At 43.0% G+C, this 22,882-nt stretch overlaps 1 protein-coding gene across 2 annotated transcripts; it reads right to left on the bottom strand.

Moving 5' to 3' along the window:
* Positions 1-2,687: 2,687 nt before the first annotated feature.
* Positions 2,688-21,189, bottom strand: LOC311135884 (SH3 domain-binding protein 2-like). Of its 2 annotated transcripts, none has more exons than XM_084169905.1 (13): positions 21,001-21,189; positions 16,862-17,001; positions 13,861-13,963; positions 10,954-11,071; positions 8,088-8,155; positions 7,725-7,810; positions 7,558-7,629; positions 6,613-7,297; positions 6,294-6,414; positions 5,516-5,571; positions 5,229-5,304; positions 4,834-4,893; positions 2,688-4,701 (listed from the first exon to the last, which is right to left on the bottom strand). In XM_084169905.1, exons 1-13 carry the CDS (start codon positions 21,081-21,083, stop codon positions 4,564-4,566), a joined length of 1,806 nt encoding a protein of 601 aa, XP_084026031.1. In that variant the 5' UTR covers positions 21,084-21,189; the 3' UTR covers positions 2,688-4,563. The 2 variants fall into 2 exon arrangements, with proteins under 2 accessions (XP_084026031.1, XP_084026032.1); XM_084169906.1 differs by having other exon boundaries at positions 6,294-6,411.
* Between the last annotated feature and the right edge of the window lie 1,693 nt (positions 21,190-22,882).

The following is a 22,882-nucleotide window of genomic DNA, read 5'->3' as shown; positions in this document are numbered from 1 at the left end:
GTGGTTGTAGAATTTAACGGCTCTTTTCTGGATTTTGATAATTAGCAGGTTTCGGACACATTTTCCTCTGCATGCGTTATTTGGTGTTTTACATTGTACACGGGGGATATTTTTGCAGAATTCTGCATGCAGTCTCAATTTGATGTTTGTCCCATTTAGTAAATTATTGGTTGGTGAGCGGACGACAGACCTCACAACCACAAAGGGCAATGGGTTCTATAACTGATTCAAGTATTTTTAGCCAGATCCTACAGTGGGGGGAAAAAAGTATTTAGTCAGCCACCAATTCTGCAAGTTCTCCCACTTAAAAAGATGAGAGAGGCCTGTCATTTTCATCATAGATACACGTCAACTATGACAGACAAATTGAGAAGAAAAAAAATCCAGAAAATCACATTGTAGGATTTTTAATGAATCTATTTGCAAATTATGGTGGAAAATAAGTATTTGGTCACCTACAAACAAGCAAGATTTCTGGCTCTCACAGACCTTTAAGAGGCTCCTCTGTCCTCCACTCTTTACCTGTATTAATGGCACCTGTTTGAACTTGTTATCAGTATAAAAGACACCTGTCCACAACCTCAAACAGTCACACTCCAAACTCCACTATGGCCAAGACCAAAGAGCTGTCAAAGGGCACCAGAAACAAAATTGTAGACCTGCACCAGGCTGGGAAGACTGAATCTGCAATAGGTAAGCAGCTTGGTTTGAAGAAATCAGCTGTGGGAGCAATTATTAGGAAATGGAAGACATAAAAGACCACTGATAATCTCCCTCGATCTGGGGTTCCACGCAAGATCTCACCCCGTGGGGTCAAAATGATCACAAGAACGGTGAGCAAAAATCCCAGAACCACACGGGGGGACCTAGTGAATGACCTGCAGAGAGCTGGGACCAAAGTAACAAAGCCTACCATCAGTAACACACTACGCCACCAGGGACTCAAATCCTGCAGTGCCAGACGTGTCCCCCTGCTTAAGCCAGTACATGTCCAGGCCCGTCTGAAGTTTGCTAGAGTGCATTTGGATGATCCAGAAGAGGATTGGGAGAATGTCATATGGTCAGATGAAACCAAAATATAACTTTTTGGTAAAAACTCAACTCGTCGTGTTTGGAGGACAAAGAATGTTGAGTTGCATCCAAAGAACACCATACCTACTGTGAAGCATGGGGGTGGAAACATCATGCTTTGGGGCTGTTTTTCTGCAAAGGGACCAGGACGACTGATCCGTGTAAAGGAAAGAATGAATGGGGCCATGTATCGTGAGATTTTGAGTGAAGACCTCCTTCCATCAGCAAGGGCATTGAAGATGAAACGTGGCTGGGTCTTTCAGCATGACAATGATCCCAAACACACCGCCCGGGCAACGAAGGAGTGGCTTCGTAAGAAGCATTTCAAGGTCCTGGAGTGGCCTAGCCAGTCTCCAGATCTCAACCCCATAGAAAATCTTTGGAGGGAGTTGAAAGTCCGTGTTGCCCAGCGACAGCCCCAAAACATCACTGCTCTAGAGGAGATCTGCATGGAGGAATGGGCCAAAATACCAGCAACAGTGTGTGAAAACCTAGTGAAGACCTGTGTCATTGTTTGACCTGTGTCATTGCCAACAAAGGGTATATAACAAAGTATTGAGACACTTTTGTTATTGACCAAATACTTATTTTCCACCATAATTGGCAAATAAATTCATAAAAAATCCTACAATGTGATTTTCTGGATTTTTTTCTCTCATTTTGTCCGTCATAGTTGATGTGTACCTATGATGAAAATTACAGGCCTCTCTCATCTTTTTAAGTGGGAGAACTTGCACAATTGGTGGCTGACTAAATACTTTTTTTCCCCGCTGTAATTGGTATGTCACATTTATGTTCCTTTTGATGGCATAGAAGGCCCTCTCTCTCTTTCGCTGTCTCTCTCTCTTTCCATAATTAGGAATCCATAATTTAGAGCTGTTTGCAAACGTAAACCCAGGATTTAGTGTTGTTTGCAGACATTGATGTTTACATGCCAATACATACATTTACAATGTAGCAAACAAGTAAACTCAGGTTAAGTACTGTAATAGTATGGATTGGAAAAGGATATACTACCTAAGATTGAATACATTGAAATGGTTGTGTGCACAATTCTGAATCAAGTTAATGATTCCCTAACAGTGATATAATATTTTCTACGAGAGAATGAGACTTAACCAAAATATCTGTAGTTTCAACATCGAATATAATTTAATTGAGTCATTTACCACTGTCAACTAGCTTTTAAAATGTTCAATTTAATGGATTTTGACATATTAGATACTATCATTCTGTCAGTGCTGTCTCTAGACTGTGTTAATTAATTCACGGCGATGGATCCTTGTAATCCTGCCTTCATAAATTCTCATTTGCATTGGTGTTCGTCTTCGCTGACTCCCATTTAATGAACCAGTTGAAGAACAGTGCTCTAATATCCTGTGCTGCTAACGTGGTGATGATGGTGGTGATATGGCTGTGGCAGAGTAGAGGAGAGAGGAGAGACAGACATAAGAAGTGATTTAGAGCGCTATTTCTTCTGGCTTCCTTCCTTGTCAAGGTCTGAAAGAGACGTTATATAATCTCAATTCTCCTCACTGAGTAAGATGTGAAAACATTGAATATTAATCACGATATCATTATGATTTATTTAGTATGCATGTTTAATGAACCAGCTCCTCTGATGCTTGTGTTGCTGCTGTAGCATTCCTTAAAGGGCAATTCTGCCACTTTTCAACCTCATATTCATTATCTCAGCACCAAACCAGTGTCTACATAGGTTAAAACAGTGCGTTTCGATGATCTGTGGTTAAAATGATAAGAAGAAAGGTACTAAAATTTGAACTTTTAAAACGAGCCGTAAAACACATTTCTACAGACTATCTTTCTTATAGTCTTTTTAGGATTTATAAATTGCTATTTCCTGCCTTGATTTTAAATATATGTTGTTTATATTGTATATATATATTTTTATCATTATTACATTTTTTTGCCTATGTAGAGCTTTGGGTAACACTAATGAAAAGCGCTATACAAATTAAATGTATTATTGTTATATATTTTTTTTTAACGCTTCTCTGTGACGTCACAGGGTAGGTTTAAAAGTAAGAAAAAGTGATTTTCAAAACCTGCAACGAGGGAGACCTTTTTAACTTGATATTTTTTCCCTACAAAACGTAAAAATGCACAGTTTTCACATATGTAGACACTGGTATTGTGCTGGAGATAATGAAAATGAGGGTGAAAAATGGTGGCTTTAGATTTTATCTGAGCTAATATCTGCCCAGCACTATCAGTGTGTGTCCAGTGTGTGATTCTGTTGCACTTGTCCTCGGGGCTGGAGAATAACACACAGATGAGACAAGATTACAACATAGAAGTATATAGTAGCCATGGTTTCACCTAAAATTCTCTCTACTGAAAAAGTCTGATTGTAATTATGTGGATGTCATTTCAGTTCATTATTTTCTATGACTTAAAGCTACAATATGTAAGTCATAGATCTTTCATTCTCGTTGAAAGAGAGCTGTTCTATGTGCACTATTTCTATGCTTCCCCTTCTTAATTTTGGTTTTTGCATCTTTTAATTTTGGTTTTGTACACCAGCTTAAAATACAATATTTTTGGTTATGGTAAAGATATTTAACAGCAGTGTAGATGGTACAATGATTCCATACACAATGACTGATTGTTCTGTTACATAAACTGAAATTAGGCAAACTATTATAATTTTAGCAACTAGGAAATGGAGGAGTGATTTGCATCTTGAGTCACACTCAGACTATTGCATGGGCATGGTTACATGGTGCGGCACCAAACAGCGCCACCCAATGGAATCTACACCTGCCTTCTGCTGTTATCCAGTTATACATTATAAAAACATTTTTATATAATCCGAAATAATATTTTTACAACTTTACAAAATGATTTTTACAATACATACAATTCTATACAGTGCAATACTACATGTGTGGACAGTTTCATTTAAAGTGTGATTACATGATCATAGATATCACTGGTTTTGTGCACTGAGATTTATGTGCATTCAACCCACAAATCTTAACATTTGCTTGCTCCAACATGTATTCTTGGCAACACCACAGCAGTTCACCTGCTGCTATCCAGTGTAATGACAGACCTTTACAGAACTAGTCCTGCAGTAGTCCTCACATAATACAACTGTGTTCTGTAAACCTGTGGCACTCCAGTTGAGCATACAGAAAGACCTATACAGATCATTGTCCTCATTGTCACAGATGCCATATTTTCTTCAACAACTGCAACCATCTGCACTCGTTGCACCTCTGCCCAAAGGTTGTTTAGGGCTAGAATCCATGCCATGATGCTCATCAGAACCGCTCCAACATTTACTCAGGCTCTGTTACAGAGATGCAACAATCTGCCTTGCTTTACAGTGGACACTGTGGCTGTGTTTCTGTTGTAGTAGGTTTCTACTGTAGTTCATTACGGTGGCAGAACCATGGTAGACGCCAAAGAGGAGAGGCTCCATATGGGCAGATGAGGCCGTGACCTCAGGATGGGGTCATGGCGGGGTCACCTTGGCACGATGTAACCATATGGCTTCTGCAGACACAGAGAGCCGTGATTGGGTAGAGGGTGGCTATGGTAGTGCTCCACTAGGGCTGACAGGGAGGGAAATGTCATCTCTAACTCCAAGAACACCCGGGAGTCCTAAACCATAAACAAACACAATAAAATTAACATCAAACAACACAGAGATAGTACTGGAATCCTCCATTGTAATATTGATTTTGTCAGACAATCGACCTGGTAGACAGAGAAGGTAAAGACAGTGGTTCTGACCTCCTCAAAGAGCCGGTAGTTTCTGGCCTTGCACACACTCACATCCCACACCACCAGCACCTTATTCAATGAGAACAAATGTACATTATTCACTAAACCAGTTTCCTTTCAATTATCACTGTGTGATGTGTGGTGAATCCCTAGATGTTTATGCATCACAGCATGTGTTGGTGCGAAAAGCAACTGAAACCCTAACACTTCAAAGAATCCCCCTCCTCACCTCGACCCCCCTGACTTTGCTGATAGCTACTTTATTGAGGAAAAGTGTACTTACTATGCCTGTGATATGTGGTTATCCCACCTAGCTGTCTTAAGATGAATGCACTAACTGTAAGTCGCTCTGGATAAGAGCGTCTGCTAAATGACTAAAATGTAAATGTAAATGCATTTTGTACCTTTGATGTCTTTGTTCCTGAGTTCCTGAAGCAGTAGAGACCATCCTGCGGTGTTCTGGAGCTTTCCTTAAATAACCTGCAATTAAAGCACATTAATAATGTATCAGTCAGACTGCAGTCAGACATGTGTTCTGCTCTTCTCTCAAGAGAAAACAGAGACTTGATTATCAGGAAGTGGTCGAACACACCCTGATCAAACACTAGTGGGCACTTAAAACCATTTCACAAAAATGAACAAGGGGGGGTTCAACAAATGTTCAGTACAGAAATAATTAAGTATGTCTTACTTTTCAATATTGGTTGTTTCTGTTGTGTCCATGAACACAGAATCTGGTAATTGCATCTGAGGTCAGAAACAACGTGCGAAAAGAAAACAACAAGACACATTAGAAGGTTAGATTTGCATCAAGCAGGCCAAGACTAATCTATAGTACACTGATCAATGAGACTAATCTATAGTACACTGGTCAATGAGACTAATCTATAGTACACTGATCAATGAGACTAATCTACAGTACACTGGTCAATGAGACTAATCTATAGTACACTGGTCAATGAGACTAATCTATAGTACACTGATCAATGAGACTAATCTATAGTACACTGATCAATGAGACTAATCTATAGTACACTGGTCAATGAGACTAATCTATAGTACACTGGTCAATGAGACTAATCTATAGTACACTGGTCAATGAGACTAATCTATAGTACACTGATCAATGAGACTAAGCTATAGTACACTGAACATGATTTTGTTCAATGAGACTATGGAATTGAGTAAACATGACAACAAAACCATAACACATAACGCAGGTGTTTTTCTCATAGCCTGTGTAAAGTAGAGTTATAGTCGATGGAGAACGGGTGGCAGGTAGCCTAGCAGTTAAGAGCATTGGGCCAGTAACCGAAAGGTCACTGGTTTGAATCCCTGAGTCGACTAGGTGAAAATTCTGTCTGTGCCATTGAGCAAGGCACTTGACCCTAATTGCTCCTGTAAGTCGCTCTGGATAAGAGCGTCTGCTAAATGGCAAAAATGGAAATGAGAATATAGAGACTGCTTACATTCTCATAGTCTTCATCAGAGTCATCATCAGTGTCCTTGGATGGATCCCTGCTCTTTCTGAAAGAGGCAGGCACCTCGTCCACTGTGGTCCGGAAGCTTTGTCCATCTGGAGAAGATCTTCTGAGAAGAAATGGGTGTTTTAAACTGTGCTGTATTTGTGCGTTGTAAAAGATTACAATATAACAATCTTGAAATCAAATTATAATTCATAGAGTTTTCCTGAAAACTCTATGAATAATTCATAGAGTTTTCATAGAGTTTCCCTGAAAGGAAACAGGGATTACCTGTATCTGTAGGAAATTGAAAGGAGACACTTACTGTGCTGACCCTCTGGGTAGTTTAGGCTTGACCGCAGGACATGGAAGTTTGGGTACCAGGGGTGGTTTGTACAGTCCAGGCTTGGTGTGGTTCAGTGCTGGCAAGGCCTGTGGTGGGAGATCTGGAGCTGGTCTAGAGCTGAGGCAGTGGTTGGGCATGCTCGGAATGTGACTGGGGTTGTTGCCACGGCAACCAGGTGGACTAGGGCTGGAATGCAGCACCATCTTCCTTTCCAGGTCGCTGCAGATGGACAGGGTGGCGGGAGACTGCAGGGTCACTGGAACAGGGGGCATCCTGTCTTTGTGTTTCCCCCCAGGTATGGTGGAGATAGAAATCTGCCCCATCATCGCTTGCATCTTTAGGCTGGCCATGGGATGGGGAGGGGGTATCGGGCTCTTAGGACTCCATGCACTCCTCTCTGAGCTAGGCTTGAGGTGGGTGGGAGGAGGACGAGGGGGGCCCTTGTTTGGGATGTCCTTGTGTCCATGTTGGTTGTGGCTGACCTCTCCGAGCTTGGGTGGAGGTAAGGGCGCTGGCGGTTTCTTTGGAAGGGGGCTGGTGGTGCTCCTGTTGGGGGCAGGCACGGGAGGGGGGAGACCTTTGCAGAATCCTGACATGGATTCCATTCTGAACTGGCATGGGACTGGGGGAGGTGGGTAGGATGGTGGTGGGACGGTTGGCCTTCCTTCAATAGCAGCATAATACGGTATTCAGTGACAGAAAAAAAACTGGAAAATGTGCATTTGTAATACAGTAAATCACTGACAAAAAGTTAGGATGCAAAATGATTTCAGCATAGTTATCATTTAGCCATAAAAGATGGGGCCATTAGTTTGAATTGTGATGACATGCCAATCCCATCAAGGGCAGTTTATCACAGTTATAGCACCAGCCACATCAAATACAGCATCAAACTCAAAGATATGTACTATTCTGTAGGCCTACCAGTAGATGTTGCTGGGCTGTCTGGTTTTTCATAGTCATCCTCATCGTCTTCTTCATCCTCTAACATGTAATCTAGAAATGACATAATTGTTAGTGCACAGAGTTAATTGTATGAAACAAGTGTTGTGAAACTGAGACGCATTGCTTCAGAAGTGATTATGTCTTACTGCCTTCTGGGTCATCTGGGGCATGGGTTATGTCCATGGGGCACTCGATCGATCCATAGAAGCTGTCTGCATCAGATTCGGAGTCACTATGGCAACAGAGTATTGTTATTGGCTACTAAGGACAAAGAGAGGACTACATGAATCACCTTGTATTTAATTAATTCACTGATCATGTATACACTGACTCCCATTCATACTTGTTATAACACAGCAAGAGCTTACACTGTATATTCATCTAGGAGATAAAAACTGCAGGCTCAGAAAGTCAATCAGAGCATGCAGCCAAACAGTCTACCATTTATCAGAAAAAGGAAGTCACCACAGATGATATGATTGTGTGAAGGAATGGTTGTGTTGACTTACCTTGAAACATGTGAATCCCTTCTGTCATTGTAGTGATCAATTTCTTTCCGCAGATTTCGCATCCATTTCTGTTAGTAGACAAAAATAATCATAAACATTTAAATTTTAGTCATTTGGCAGATGCTCTTATCCAGAGCGCCTTACAGTAAGTAGTGAGTGCATACATTTCCCATGTATATATATACACTGTATATACAAAAGTATGTGGACAACCCTTCAAATTAGTGGATTCAGCTATTTCAGCCACACCCGTTGCTGACAGGTATATAAAATCGAGAACACAGCCATGCAATCTCCATAGACAAACATTGGCAGTAGAATGGCCTTACTGAAGAGCTCAGTGACTTTCAATGTGGCACCATCCACCTTTCCAACAAGTCAGTACGTCTCATTTCTGCCCTGCTAGAGCTGCCCCGGTCAACTGTAAGTGCTGTTATTGTGAAGTGGAAACGTCTAGGAGCAACAACGGCTCAACCGCAAAGTGGTAGGCCACACAAGCTCACAGAATGGGACCGCTGAGTGCTGAAGCGTGTAGCGTGTAAAAATAATCTGTCCTCGGTTGCAACAGTCACTACCGAGTTCCAAACTGCCTCTGGAAGCAACGTCAGCACAATAACTGTTCGTCGGGAGCTTAATGAAATGGGTTTCCATGGCCAAGCAGACGCACATAAGCCTAACATCCCCATGCGCAATGCCAAGCGTCGACTGGAGTGGTCACCGTCATTGGACTCTGGAGCAGTGGAAACGCGTTCTCTGGAGTGATGAAGCACGCTTCACCATCTGGCAGTCCGACGGACTAATCTGGTTTTAGCGGATACCAGGAGAACGCTACCTGCCCGAATGCATAGTGCCAACTATAAAGTTTGGTGGAGGAGGAATAATGGTCTGGGGCTGTTTGTCATGGTTTGGGCTAGGCCCCTTAGTTCCAGCGAAGGGAAATCTTTACGCTACAGCATTCAATGACATTCTAAACGATTATGTGCTTCCAACTTTATGGCAACAGTTTGGGGAAGGCCCTTTCCTGTTTCAGCATGACAATGCCCCCGTGCACAAAATGAGGTGCCTGCACAGAGCCCTGACCTCAACCCCATTGAAGGGGGGACCAACTCCATATTAATGCCTATTGTTTTGGAATGAGATGTTCGACGAGCAGCTGTCCACATACTTTTGGTCATGTAGTGTATATATATATATATATATATACACACACACACACACACACATACCAGTACCAGTCCAAAGTTTGGACACACCTACTCATTCCAGGGTTTTTCTTTATTTTTACTATTTTCTACATTGTAGAATAATAGTGAAGACATCAAAACTATGAAAGAACACATATGGAATCATGTAGTAACCAAAAAAGTGTTAAACAAATCAAAATATATTTTAGATTTTAGATTCTTCAAAGTAGCCACCCTTTGCCTTGATGACAGCTTTGCACACTCTTGGCATTCTCTCAACCAGCTTCATGAGGTAGTCACCTGGAATGCATTTCAATTAACAGGTGTGCCTTGTTAAAAGTTAATAAGTGGAATTGCTTTCAGTTGTGTTGTGACAAGGTAGGGTTGGTATACAGAAGATAGCTCTATTTGGTAAAAGACCAGGTCCATATTATGGCAAGAACAGCTCAAATAAGCAAAGAGAAACCACAGTCCATCATTGCTTTAAGACATGAAGGTCAGTCAATACGGAAAATGTCAAGAACTTGTAGAGCTTCTTGAAGTGCAGTCACAAAAATCATCAAGCGCTATGATGAAACTGGCTCTCATGAGGACCGCTACAGGAAAGGAAGACCCAGAGTTACCTCTGCTGCAGAGGATAAGTTCATTAGAGTTACCAGCCTCAGAAATTGCAGCCCAAATAAATGCTTCACAGAGTTCAAGTAACAGACACATCTCAACATCAATTGTTCAGAGGAGACTGCATGAATCAGGCCTTCATGGTCGAATTGCTGCAAAGAAACCACTACTAAAGGACACCAATAATAAGAAGAGCCTTGCTTGGGCCAAGAAACACGAGCAATGGATATTAGACCGGTGGAAATCTGTCCTTTGGTCTGATGAGTCCAGATTTACGATTTTTGGTTCCAACCGCCGTGTCTTTGTGAGATGCAGAATAGGTGAACGGATGATCTCTGCATGTGTGGTTCCCACCGTGAAGCATGGAGGAGGAGGTGTGATGGTGTGGGGGTGCCTTGCTGGTGACACTGTCAGTGATTTATTTAGAATTGAAGGCACACTTAACCAGAATGGCTACCACAGCATTCTGCAGCGATACGCCATCCCATCGGGTTTGCACTTAGTGGGACTATAATTTGTTTTTCAACAGGACAATCACCCAACACACCTCCAGGCTGTGCAAGGGCTATTTGACCAAGAAGGAGAGTGATGCAGTGCTGCATCAGATGACCTGGCCTCCACAATCACCCAACCTCAACCCAATTGAGATGGTTTGGGATGAGTTGGACCGCAGAGTGAAGGAAAAGCAGCCAACAAGTGCTCAGCATATATGTGGGAACTCCTTCAAGACTGTTGGAAAAGCATTCCAGGTTAAGCTGGTTGAGAGAATGCCAAGAGTGTGCAAAGCTGTCATCAAGGCAATGGGTGGCTACTTTGAAAAATCCCAAATATATTTTGATTTGTTTAACACTTTTATGGTTACTACATGATTCCATATGTTTTATTTCATAGTTTTGATGTCTTCACTATTATTCTACAATGTAGAACATAGTAAAAAATAAAGAAAAACTCTTGAATGAGTAGGTGTGTCCACATTTTTGACTGGTCACACACACACACACCATTATCTATGTAGTGTTACCAGGAATGTGAGAGGTTATTAATCTGTACGTATCGCCCCTCACCCTTCTCTCATCCTCACTGGCTGCTGAGAAGTACCAGGTACGGTGCTTCTTACTGAAGTGGACGATTTTGAAGGGAAACACGTTACTGGAGGTGGTCTCTTCTGCTGCCCTCATCACCCTGGCAACGAGAGGAAAAGAAACTGAAACCACACATTGGAGAACACTACATACGTAGCCTACATTTATGAAACAAATTGAGTGTACAAAACATGAAGAACACCTGCTCTTTCCATGACAGACTGACCAGGTGAAAGCTATGATCCCTTATTGATGTCACTTGTTAAATTCACTTCAAATCAGTGTAGATGAAGGGGAGGAGACAGATTAAAGAAGGTTTTTTAAGCCTTGAGGCAACTGAGACATGGATTGTGTATGTGTGCTGTTCAGAGAGTGAATGGGCAAGACAAAAGATTTAAGTGCCTTTGAAAGGGATATGGTAGTAGGTGCTAGGTGCACCAGTTTGTGTTAAGAACTGCAACGCTGCTCCGTTTTTCACGCGTAACAGTTTCCCATGTGTATAAAAAATGGTCCACCACCCAAAGGACATCCAGCCAACTTGACAACTGTGGGAAGCATTGGAGTCAACATGGGCCAGCATCCCTGTGGAAAGCTTTCGACACCTTGTAGAGTCCATGCCTCGACGAATTGAGGCTGTTCTGAGAGCAAAAGCGGGGGGGGCCTCACTCTAACCAATCCAATTTCACATTTTGTGGGTAAAACCATCTGGCAACTGTGTCATTGGTTTATTAATGTATTACCGTTTTCATCACATTATTGCTGTAATAACATATAATGACTTCTATGTCACATACTGTATGCTGTGTGAGCTGATTAGGTCTGGCCATGTTTCAGTGTGCCAGAGCTGCACAGCTGTATTAAAGCTCTATTTATACTCAGCCTGAGCATGGAGAGGAGACTCCAGACATGTAATTACACAGTTACCACCATGGAATTGCAGCATACCTCTATAGGGAAGGACTCATTAGAGGGAGGAACTCAATGAAAACACCACAGACTAAGCTAGGGCCTACTTCAATAGCCACTTTAACTTTTCCAAATGTCAAACAAAAATGGAAAAGAGATGGTTGAACATTGCTGTCTCTATTATTGGCTTGTGACCTGATGTAGGAATTAATATGACGAGTCCCCCCCTGTGTTTGGTAATAGTAAGCGAAACCTCGAGACCTTTATAGAGATGATCTCAATCAGCAGGAAGTGGCACATCAACACTCAAAATCTAATCAAATTGTATTTGTTACATGCGCCGAATACAACAGGTGTAGACTTTACCACAGAAAATGCTTACGAGCCCTTTCCCAACAAGAAAAGTTGTCAAAATGTTTAAGAAAAGGAAATAGTAACACAATAAAATAACAATAACAAGACTATATACAAGGAGTACCGGTACCGAGTCAATGTGCAGGGGTACGAGGTAGTTGAGGTATTATGTACATGTAGGTAGGGGTGACTAGGCAATCAGGATAGATAGTAAACAGAGTAGCAGAAGCTTATGTGAAGAGTGTGAAAGAGTTTGAAAGTGTGTCAATGTGTGCGTGTGTGTGTGGCGTCAATATGCATGTGTTTGTGTGTTTTGTGTGTGTGAGCATATCTAGTGGGAGTGTGTGTGTGTGAGTAGAGTCCAGTGAGTGTGCATAGAGCCAGTGCAAGAGAGTCAGTGCAAATAAAAAAGGGGGTCAATGCAAATAGTCCGGGTAGCCATTATATTAACTGTTCAGCAGTCTTATGGCTTGGGGGTAGAAGCTGTTCAATAACCTTTTGGTCCCAGACTTGGTGTGCGGTAGCAGAGAGAACAGTCTATGACTTGGGTGGCTGGAGTCTTTTAAAATTCTTAGGGCCTTCCTCTGACCCCGCCTGGTATAGAGGTCCTGGATGGTAGGGAGCTCGGCCCCAGTGATGTACTGGGCCGCATGCACTACCCTCTGTAGCGCCTTGCGGTCGGATGCCAAGCAGTTGCCATACCAAGCGGTGATGCAGTCAGTCAAGATGCTCTCAATGGTGCAGCTGTAGAACTTTTGGAGGATCTGAGGGCCCATGCCAAATATTTTCAGCCTCCTGAGGGGGAAGAGGCGTTGTTGTGTGTTTGGACCATGATAGGACCTTAGTGATGTGGACACTGAGGAACTTGAAGCTCTCGACCCGCTCCACTACAGCCCTGTCGATGTGAATGGGGACGTGCTCGGCCCTCCGTTTCCTGTAGTTCACGATCAGCTCCTTTGTCTTGTTCACGTTGAGAGAGAGGTTGTTGTCCTGGCACCACACTGCCAGGTCTCTGACCTCCTCCCTATAGACTGTCTCATCGTCGTCAGTGATCAGGCCTACCACCATCGTGTCGTCGGCAAACTTAATGATGGTGTTGGAGACGTGCGCGGCCACGCAGTCGTGGGTGAACAGGGAGTACAGGAGCGGACTAAGCACTCACCCCTGAGGGGCCCCCGTGTTGAGGGTCAACGTGGCGGATGTGTTGTTGCTTACCCTCACCACCTGGGGGCGGCCCATCAGGAAGTCCAGGATCCAGTTGCAGAGGGAGGTGTTCAGTCCCAGGGTCCTTAGCTTAGTGATGAGCTTGGAGGGCACTATGGTGTTGAACGCTGAGCTATAGTCAATGAACAGCATTCTCACATAGGGGTTCCTTTTGTCCAGGTGGGAAAGAACAGCACATTGAGAAATGCTTTCATTGTCAACAGACTTTCTCATCTGATCAGGATTTCTCAGCATAACAAACTGATTGCAACTGACAATGCCAGCTGTATTTTAAACATTGATAAACATATGTATGCCTATGTGAGAATGCCAACATGTTTTGCCAAAGCCTATTCAAATTAATGTACTTCTGTGCAAAAAGACAACTGCATGTTGTCCAGAGAGGACACAATAGTGGACACTGACCTGTTGTAGCCATTGAGAGAGAAAGCTCCTTGCGGTGCAGGACTGGTGCTGCTCTTGAAGTAATACACACATCCCTTGTGGATGATTAAGTAGCGAAGAGGCCCTGAAAGATTGCAGAAGGAAAGAAAACATAAGGAAAGGTCTCACTCATAAGCCATGCATAAAAGCAAATATGTTCTCCTAATTTGATGAATCTCCAACCCTGCAAGGGACTGGTGAACTAAACGTTGTGATGAGATGAAAGTATGCAGTGCCACTCATCTCAGACCTTTGTCAGAATCCCAGAATCTCTTGGTACAGTAAACATTAATGAGCCATGTAATGTATGAATGAATGTATGTATGTATGTAAACTCAGCAAAAAAAGAAACGTCCTCTCACTGTCAACTGCGTTTATTTTCAGCAAACTTAACGTGTAAATATTTGTATGAACATAACAAGATTCAACTACTGAGACATAAACTGAACAAGTTCCACAGACATTTGACTAACAGAAATTGAATAATGTGTCCCTGAACAAAGGGGGGGTTAAAATCAAAAGTAACAGTCAGTATCTGCTGTGGCCACCAGCTGCATTAAGTACTGCAGTGCATCTCCTCCTCATGGACTGCACCAGATTTGCCAGTTCTTGCTGTGAGATGTTACCCCACTCTTCCACCAAGGCACCTGCAAGTTCCCTGACATTTCTGGGGGGAATGGCCCTAGCCCTCACCCTCCAATCCAACAGGTCCCAGACGTGCTCAATGGGATTGAGATCCGGGCTCTTCGCTGGCCATGGCAGAACACTGACATTCCTGTCTTGAAGGAAATCACGCACAGAACAAGCAGTATGGCTGGTGGCATTGTCATGCTGGAGGGTCATGTCAGGATGAGCCTGCAGGAAGGGTATCACATGAGGGAGGAGGATGTCTTCCCTGTAACGCACAGCATTGAGACTGCCTGCAATGACAACAAGCTCAGTCCGATGATGCTGTGACACACCTCCCAGACCAGGACGGACCCTCCACCTCCAAATCGATCCCACTCCAGAGTACAGGCCTCGGTGTAACGCTCATTCCTTCGACGATAAATGCAAATCACCCCTGGTGAGACAAAACCGCGACTCGTCAGTGAAGAGCACTTTTTGCCAGTCCTGTCTGGTCCAGCGACGGTGGGTTTGTGCCCATAGGCAACGTTGTTGCCGGTGATGTCTGGTGAGGACCTGCCTTACAACAGGCCTACAAGCCCTCAGTCCAGCCTCTCTCAGCCTATTGCAGACAGTCTGAGCACTGATGGAGGGATTGTGCGTTCCTGGTGTAACTCTGGCAGTTGTTGTTGCCATCCTGTACCTGTCCCGCAGGTGTGATGTTCGGATGTACTGATCCTGTGCAGGTGTTGTTACATGTGGTCTGCCACTGCGAGGACGATCAGCTGTCCATCCTGTCTCCCTGTAGCGTTGTCTTAGGCGTCTCACAGTACGGATATTGCAATTTGTGAGAGACGGAATCTAAAACTAAAATCCAGAAAATCACATTGTATGATTTTTAAGTAATTCATTTGCATTTTATTGCATGACATAAGTATTTGATCACCTACCAACCAGTAAGAATTCCAGCTCTCACAGACCTGTTAGTTTTTCTTTAAGAAGCCCTCCTGTTCTCCACTCATTACCGGTATTAACTGCATCTGTTTGACCTCGTTACCTGTATAAAAGACACCTGTCCACACACTCAATCAAACAGACTCCAACCTCTCCACAATGGCCAAGACCAGAGAGCTGTGTAAGGACATCAGGGATAAAATTGTAGACCTGCACAAGGCTGGGATGGGCTACAGGACAATAGGCAAGCAGCTTGGTGAGAAGGCAACAATTATTAGAAAATGGAAGAAGTTCAAGATGATGGTCAATCACCCTCGGTATGGGGCTCCATGCAAGATCTCACCTCGTGGGGCATCAATGATCATGAGGAAGGTGAGGGATCAGCCCAGAACTACACGGCAGGACCTGGTCAATGACCTGAAGAGAGCTGGGACCACAGTCTCAAAGAAAACCATTAGTAACACACTACACAGTCATGGATTAAAATCCTGCAGCGTACGCAAGGTCCCCCTGCTCAAGCCAGCGCATGTCTAGGCCTGTATGAAGTTTGCCAATGAACATCTGGATGATCCAGAGGAGGAATGGGAGAAGGTCATGTGGTCTGATGAGACAAAAATAGCGCTTTTTGGTCTAAACTCCACTCGCCGTGTTTGGAGGAAGAAGAAGGATGAGTACAACCCCAAGAACACCATCCCAACCGTGAAGAATGGAGGTGGAAACATCATTCTTTGGGGATGCTTTTCTGCAAAGGGGACAGGACGACTGCACCGTATTGAGGGGAGGATGGATGGGGCCATGTATCGTGAGATCTTGGCCAACAACCTCCTTCCCTCAGTAAGAGCATTGAAGATGGGTCGTGGCTGGATCTTCCAGCATGACAACGACCCGAAACACACAGCCAGGGCAACTAAGGAGTGGCTCCGTAAGAAGCATCTCAAGGTCCTGGAGTGGCCTAGCCAGTCTCCAGACCTGAACCCAATAGCAAATCTTTGGAGGGAGCTGAAAGTCTGTATTGCCCAGCGACAGCCCCGAAACCTGAAGGATCTGGAGAAGGTCTGTATGGAGGAGTGGGCCAAAATCCCTGCTGCAGTGTGTGCAAACCTGGTCAAGACCTACAGGAAACGTATGATCTCTGTAATTGCAAACAAAGGTTTCTGTACCAAATATTAAGTTCTGCTTTTCTGATGTATCAAATACTTATGTCATGCAATAAAATGCAAATTAATTACTTAAAAATCATACAATGTGATTTTCTGGATTTTTGTTTTAGATTCCGTCTCTCACAGTTGAAGTGTACCTATGATAAACAATTACAGACCTCTACTTGCTTTGTAAGTAGGAAAACGTGCAAAATCGGCAGTGTATCAAATACTTGTTCTCCCCACTGTATGTAAGTAATGTTATGTACTGTAAGGCTACTCACACTTCATAAGGCTGAACTGGCTCCCTCCTTTCTTGTGCACGTAACCAGAGTGGCACACACCCCCTGGCATGGTGAGCAGGTTCTGAGCGCCGATGGCCCTCATGGGGACGGGCCAGGAGACCTCTACTGAAGTCATGTTTCTGAGGGTACAAGGAGGGAGAAATAACACATCATACACCACAGTACACATCACAGAGCTGGCAGTGGGCTGAACATATCGGTTCATATATGTTTATCTAACTTGACATTTCTGAGATGTAACGCTAAATTATTCTCTCAGCAGCTGCATCTTTCAATAATAACACCACAGTGAACTCTGAATCTGATTGCACAAAAACAGCAACACATCATGAACAAGCAGCACTTGAAGACTTGAGGATTCAGACCATATCAACATAATAAAATAAACATCTCATTATGGCTCAGTCATAGGAAACATCTTACATATCCTGACCCAGCAACTTTCTCTCCACTTGAAACTCACATGACAGCAAACATTTCACTGCAATTTATCCTCACTAAGTTCCATCAACAATGACACCACATCAATTCTACATAGAAACAAAGAAACAAACACCCCAGCCAATAGGTCTGCCATCCAATCTAAACCTATAATGCCTGGGAAACGTGCCCCAGCAGCAGCTTACCTCCTGCTCATTCGTCTCCTGAGGGTCTGAACTGCTGAGCTCTCCCTGAGGAGATACATGAATAAACACAATGAGAGAACCACACCACTCGGACTCTGCTAACTTCTAAATCCGACCGAGACGGAGAGAGAGAGCGCTAAGGCAGACTCAGAGAGACACACACCACACTCTCCTCTAAATCTCTAAAACCCTAACACAGTCGAAAACCTGCAGTCTCAAACCTTGACCCTGAACCAGACAAGCAGACAGGAAACTGGACATTTCCCCTGGAATGTGCCTCATGCCCTTTCAGAGCTGTTGATTGCACCCTGTTTTGTGTGCTTCCTGCCTTGCCGCCCAGTGTGCCTGCCTTGCCTTTCCTTGCCCTGACGATGGCTGCCTGCCTTCTGGGAGGGAGTACAGGGAAACCAGCAGCCTCCAAACCCACAAGGACAAATATACTAGCAAGGGGAAGAAAATAGTCAATCTGATTCATTCTACAAGTGACTGCGGAGCACCAGATGAGGGGAGAGGGGCTTCCGTTGACAGCCAAGGGACGAGTGCAGAGGCGTAAGGTCTGACTGTTAGAGGAGGATGGAAATGAGGCATGGGTAATCTGCATCTCTCCCCAGAGTCAGTCAGGGGTAATTTAACTCTCCACAGGAGGAAACAGCCAGGCAGGGAGCTTCAATAAGGATGCAGGAATGTAGTTTAGTCTGATTCGTGGATTAGGCCGGGGAAGAAAAGTATGAAGTATTTCTGCAAACGCTTTCATGTTTAAATATGTTTATGCGACCTATCTTTAGCATCTAAATTGGACTGTGACGAGGCAAGCAGATTGACATGTTTTGGACTCAGTTGGGTGGCTTGGTAATTTCTGACCTGTTTGTGGCCTCTGCTTCAAGGGGACTTGAAAGGACAACGGCAGTGTTTATCTGTCCTGCTGCCACCTTTTGATGTTTGTGATAATCGCTGTTCAAAAGGCATGCAGGGTGTGGGACCTACGGACGGACTCATTCCACCAACCTGACTGCATGCCCTGGCTATTTGTTGTGTTGGATACTTGTGGTTGTAAAAGGGAAAGAGAGGTTAAGTTACTCTCTGATTAAAAAATGAAGGACTGCATGAACAGAATGGTCTCTTTGTGTGAAGAATAATTTGCATTACACCTAACTTATTGCAGTTAATCTTATCTTATATATAATAGGTGATATAAATGCATTATCAGAGCTATGGCTTATAACAATATTCAGATTTATTTGATGTCAGTAATAATCAAATCAAATTTTATTTGCCACATGCGCCGAATACAACAGTTGTAGACATTACCGTGAAATGCTTACTTACAGCCCTTAACCAACAATGCATTTATTTCTTAATAAAAAAGTAAAATAAAACAACAAAAAAAGTGTTGTGAAAAAAAGAGCAGAAGTAAAATAAAATAACAGTAGGGAGGCTATATGCAGGGGGGTACCGGTGCAGAGTCAATGTGCGGGGGCACCGGCTAGTTGAGGTAATATGTACATGTGGGTAGAGTTACTTGATTGAAGGGATACTTTAGCATGCTAGCAGATACCCATAGACTTCCAGTCATTGCACTAATGCTAGTAAGCATTGGCTCGCAAAACTACCTCCAACTTCCTTCGTACTGGACACAGAGACATAAAAATATAAAGTTCATCTGACTCTGGGGAAAAATCTCAAAGTATCCCTTTATAGGTATAGGGGGAAGGTCCAAATCCACAGTCACCTTGAATGTAAGAAGGGCTTTTCAGCACAAACGTGTGTTCTGAACTCTCTAACCTCACTGCTGAGTGAGACAGAGATGCTAATTAGGATTGGATAACTCCTTTTTGCCAGGAACTCAGATGTAAACAGGAGTGGCAAGTATAGAATACAAAGTTATTATTCAAACCTACTTCCTACTGCTACATGCAACAATCCACCGGCAAACTACTCAACACAACCCATGTTTCTAGAGGAGAAACTAAATGAAACTACAAAAATACAGTGTGAACGATTCACAGTGTGCTCTCATCTACGCAACTATGATTTTGCAATTTTCATGAGAATGTTTGGGGGACTTTACACTACTCCTTCCTTCCTGATCTACACATTAAAAGGGAAACAACCACAAAGGTGTGGGGAAAAGATCAGCATCCTTAACTGTACCTTTGACATAAATTTCCCACCCACAGTGTTGCCATGTTTGTACCTCATGATTATATCTCTGGTTTTGCAGATGTCTGCTCAGCTGATAGCAGCTGGTTCCACCACAGTCGAATGAAGAACGTTGATGAGCATAGTCTAACAGGTGTACAACACTCACAGCTGTTGGACAATCTAAAGGTGTAGGCCTACTCCACAGAGGAAGGAGAGTAAGCAAGGCCATGTAGGGAACATGATGAGTTTCTGTTCCCCTGGTCAACCAAGTTTCCGACAACACAGAGTACGTGCATTTCTTTCAGCCTTCACTCATGGCAGGCTACGCTGTAGCAGCAACAACCTCATTCTGCTTTTTGGGGGAGCTTGGCTTTCCCCCGCATCACTTCCTGTCTCCTAATATGAGCATGGCCTCTCTACAGGAAGCTGTCACTCTGATTACACACTCTGATTACAGAGGGAGGCAGTGCATGCCCAGAATAATAAATACTGTAAAAAAGCAGCAACATGACAAAACAAGCACCAGTTCCTCTTATTAGATTCAGGACTAAGAGCTTTAGTTTAGATTCAGGACTAAGAGCTTTAGTTTAGATTCAGGACTAAGAGCTTTAGTTTAGATTCAGAACTAATAGCTTTAGTTTAGATTCAGGACTAAGAGCTTTAGTTTAGATTCAGGACTAATAGCTTTAGTTTAGATTCAGGACTAATAGCTTTAGTTTAGATTCAGGACTAAGGGCTTTAGTTTAGATTCAGGACTAAGAGCTTTAGTTTAGATTCAGAACTAAGAGCTTTAGTTTAGATTCAGGACTAAGAGCTTTAGTTTAGATTCAGGACTATTAGCTTTAGTTTAGATTCAGGACTAAGAGCTTTAGTTTAGATTCAGGACTAATAGCTTTAGTTTAGATTCTGGACTAAGGGCTTTAGTTTAGGGGATGCGTCCCTTTTACTTTCCTGAACATGTTAATCACAATCAGAGAGTAACACAGTGATAAAGTAAAAGTGTGTGTTCCCAAATGGGAGTGCCTGTGAGCGCGATCTCGTTTCCTGTAAACAGGATTTTCAATATGACTGTATTTAAACAGTTGCAAACACCTTTGCTTTATAACTCCCAATAAAATAAGCTGTCCATCAGTTAAATTGATGACATAACAGTGTTTGTTGCCCATCATAAAGTCCTTGTTGAGAAAGGTTGATAGTTGAAACCATGATAGCCATCCTCTTCCACACTGGTAGGGCTACTTGTCATCAATGATCTCACTGGCACCTGAGACCTGAAGTCTTTCTCTTTTACTGCATCACCAAATATACAACAAACTGAGTAGGTAGGAAAGTATTACGCCTCACACTTACATGATATCCCGTTCCCAACACATTCTCACACTGGGCTTGCTCGCAAGGACAAACAACTTCTTTTTTCTCACTGACACAGCCATGGGTGGTGCAAGGCAGTCCTCGCTACCATGTTATTTCCGACAGGTTGAGCAGACAGACGGACGGACAGAAGACAGGGACAGACAGACAGAGTGTGCTGCTGTACTAATAAATAGATAGATACTCCTGGAGAGGCTGTCCGTTTGAGGCGCTGCCTGAATGCTGAGAAGCAGCGGCTCATTTCCGGAGGGCCTCGTCTCGGGGCCCACGCTCCACATTGGCCGACGTGCCTGAGAAGCTACTTCCTGCTCTCTGAGGCAGAACGGCTGATTGGATGACGCCCTCATACATTCAGCCTCTCAGCCCACAGGGTCACAGACAGTGTGCTGGCTGTTGGTGGGACTTTCCACCCCCCAGCACCATGGAACAATGAAAGGGGTCACACCGTCAAGGACAAATATCCCGAGAGTGCCACTATGACCTATAGGCAGAACACCATGTGTCCTGTATTCTACAATGTGCATCCAAATCACATGCATCTAACAGCTCCTCATTTAGCAGTGCTGCTAAATGACTAAAATGTTAAATGTATATCAACCATGTGTAATAACAAAATGGTTATTACACAGTAATACACATAAACTACTTTCTTACTTTCTAGTGTCCTTTGATCAACATCCTATGTGTAGACCAAAGACCAAAGCTTGCTAAAGGATGTAGCTGGTAGCACAGGAGGTTAGCTTATGATATTAGCGTGGCCTCTCAGAAATACTAAACAATAACAATTCACTGATTTGAAAGATGCAGCACAAGGAAAAACCCTGTCCATAGATCTATCCATTAAATCTATCCATTAAACAGCTAAATTCTGTTTATTTGACATTAATATTGTGCTTACCCGTTGAGTCCTGTAGAAGAAAACTGCTCTCTCTTCTTAACATCAGTGGTATGCAGTGAACACAAGGCCACTTCCTGCACTTCTTTAGCACCATAAAGTGCACTGGTACCCTCGCATTTACAACTTTAAGGCTAAGCATGTACACAAACCAGAACACTCGAAATAACTTGTCACGCCCATGTCTTTAGATCATTTACAAAATCACATTTAGTCCAAGCTGCATGTGCCATTGAAGAGAAATGCGCACAGCATCCACTTCTCTTAAAATGTAGATAAGTGCTCCACATTTCGCTACATTAGATTCTAAATAAAATGCTGTGATAGGCCTATACTGTAATGAAGCAATTTTTTGGGGTGCCATGCTCCTTTTTGTATTGTACTTTGCTTATAGAAGTGTCATGTTTATTTTTGTTAATTTTTATTATATTTCTTACTCTGTAAGTGTCCTTTGGTATCTTGAAAGGCGTAAATAATATGTATTATTATTTATTATTATACAATCAAGTTAATTTGGTGTGGTCGTTCTTTCATCACTAAACTCCACAAACAACTATGACCTTTGAAGTCCATTATCTCATTTGATACAGTATCAAAGTCATTGGAGTGGTAAAATACTTTATGGACCCATATTATCAATGGACTTTTTTCATATTAGATAAGATATAGGCTAGCTAAGTCAGGGACGGGCAACTTTGATGGGGGTGGGGGCCACAAAAAATCTGAACTCATCATGAGGGGCCGCAGTGGCTCGCGGGTCTGCATACCCACACATGTAGTCAGAGCCGGCCCTAAGTAAAAACATGGACAGCAAAAAAAAATTTTTTTTAAATTAGACACATTTTGCAATGGGGCGTAGAGAAAATGTTTTACTTTTATAAAGGTTGATCCATGGTTGATCCATGGGCCTACAAAAGTTATCCTAGTGCTTTTTTTTTTTTGCGCAACAAAGTGGGATTGAAATGG

This window comes from Coregonus lavaretus (genome assembly GCF_964263955.1).
Source record: "Coregonus lavaretus genome assembly, chromosome: 10".
NCBI lineage: Eukaryota > Metazoa > Chordata > Actinopteri > Salmoniformes > Salmonidae > Coregonus > Coregonus lavaretus.
Note: the sequence above shows the minus strand (reverse complement) of the source record. Positions and strands in the feature narration are given on the sequence as shown.

Coding starts and splice junctions, on each gene's coding strand:
- LOC311135884 (XM_084169905.1), bottom strand. CDS start 21,083: ATGGCTGTGTCAGTGAGAAAAAAGAAGTTGTTTGTCCTTGCGAGCAAG. Junction 11,072..13,860: donor TCTCTCAATGGCTACAACAG/GTCAGTGTCCAC, acceptor TCTCGTTGCCAG/GGTGATGAGGGCAGCAGAAG. Junction 6,415..6,612: donor CTACCCAGAGGGTCAGCACA/GTAAGTGTCTCC, acceptor ATTTCTTCTCAG/AAGATCTTCTCCAGATGGAC.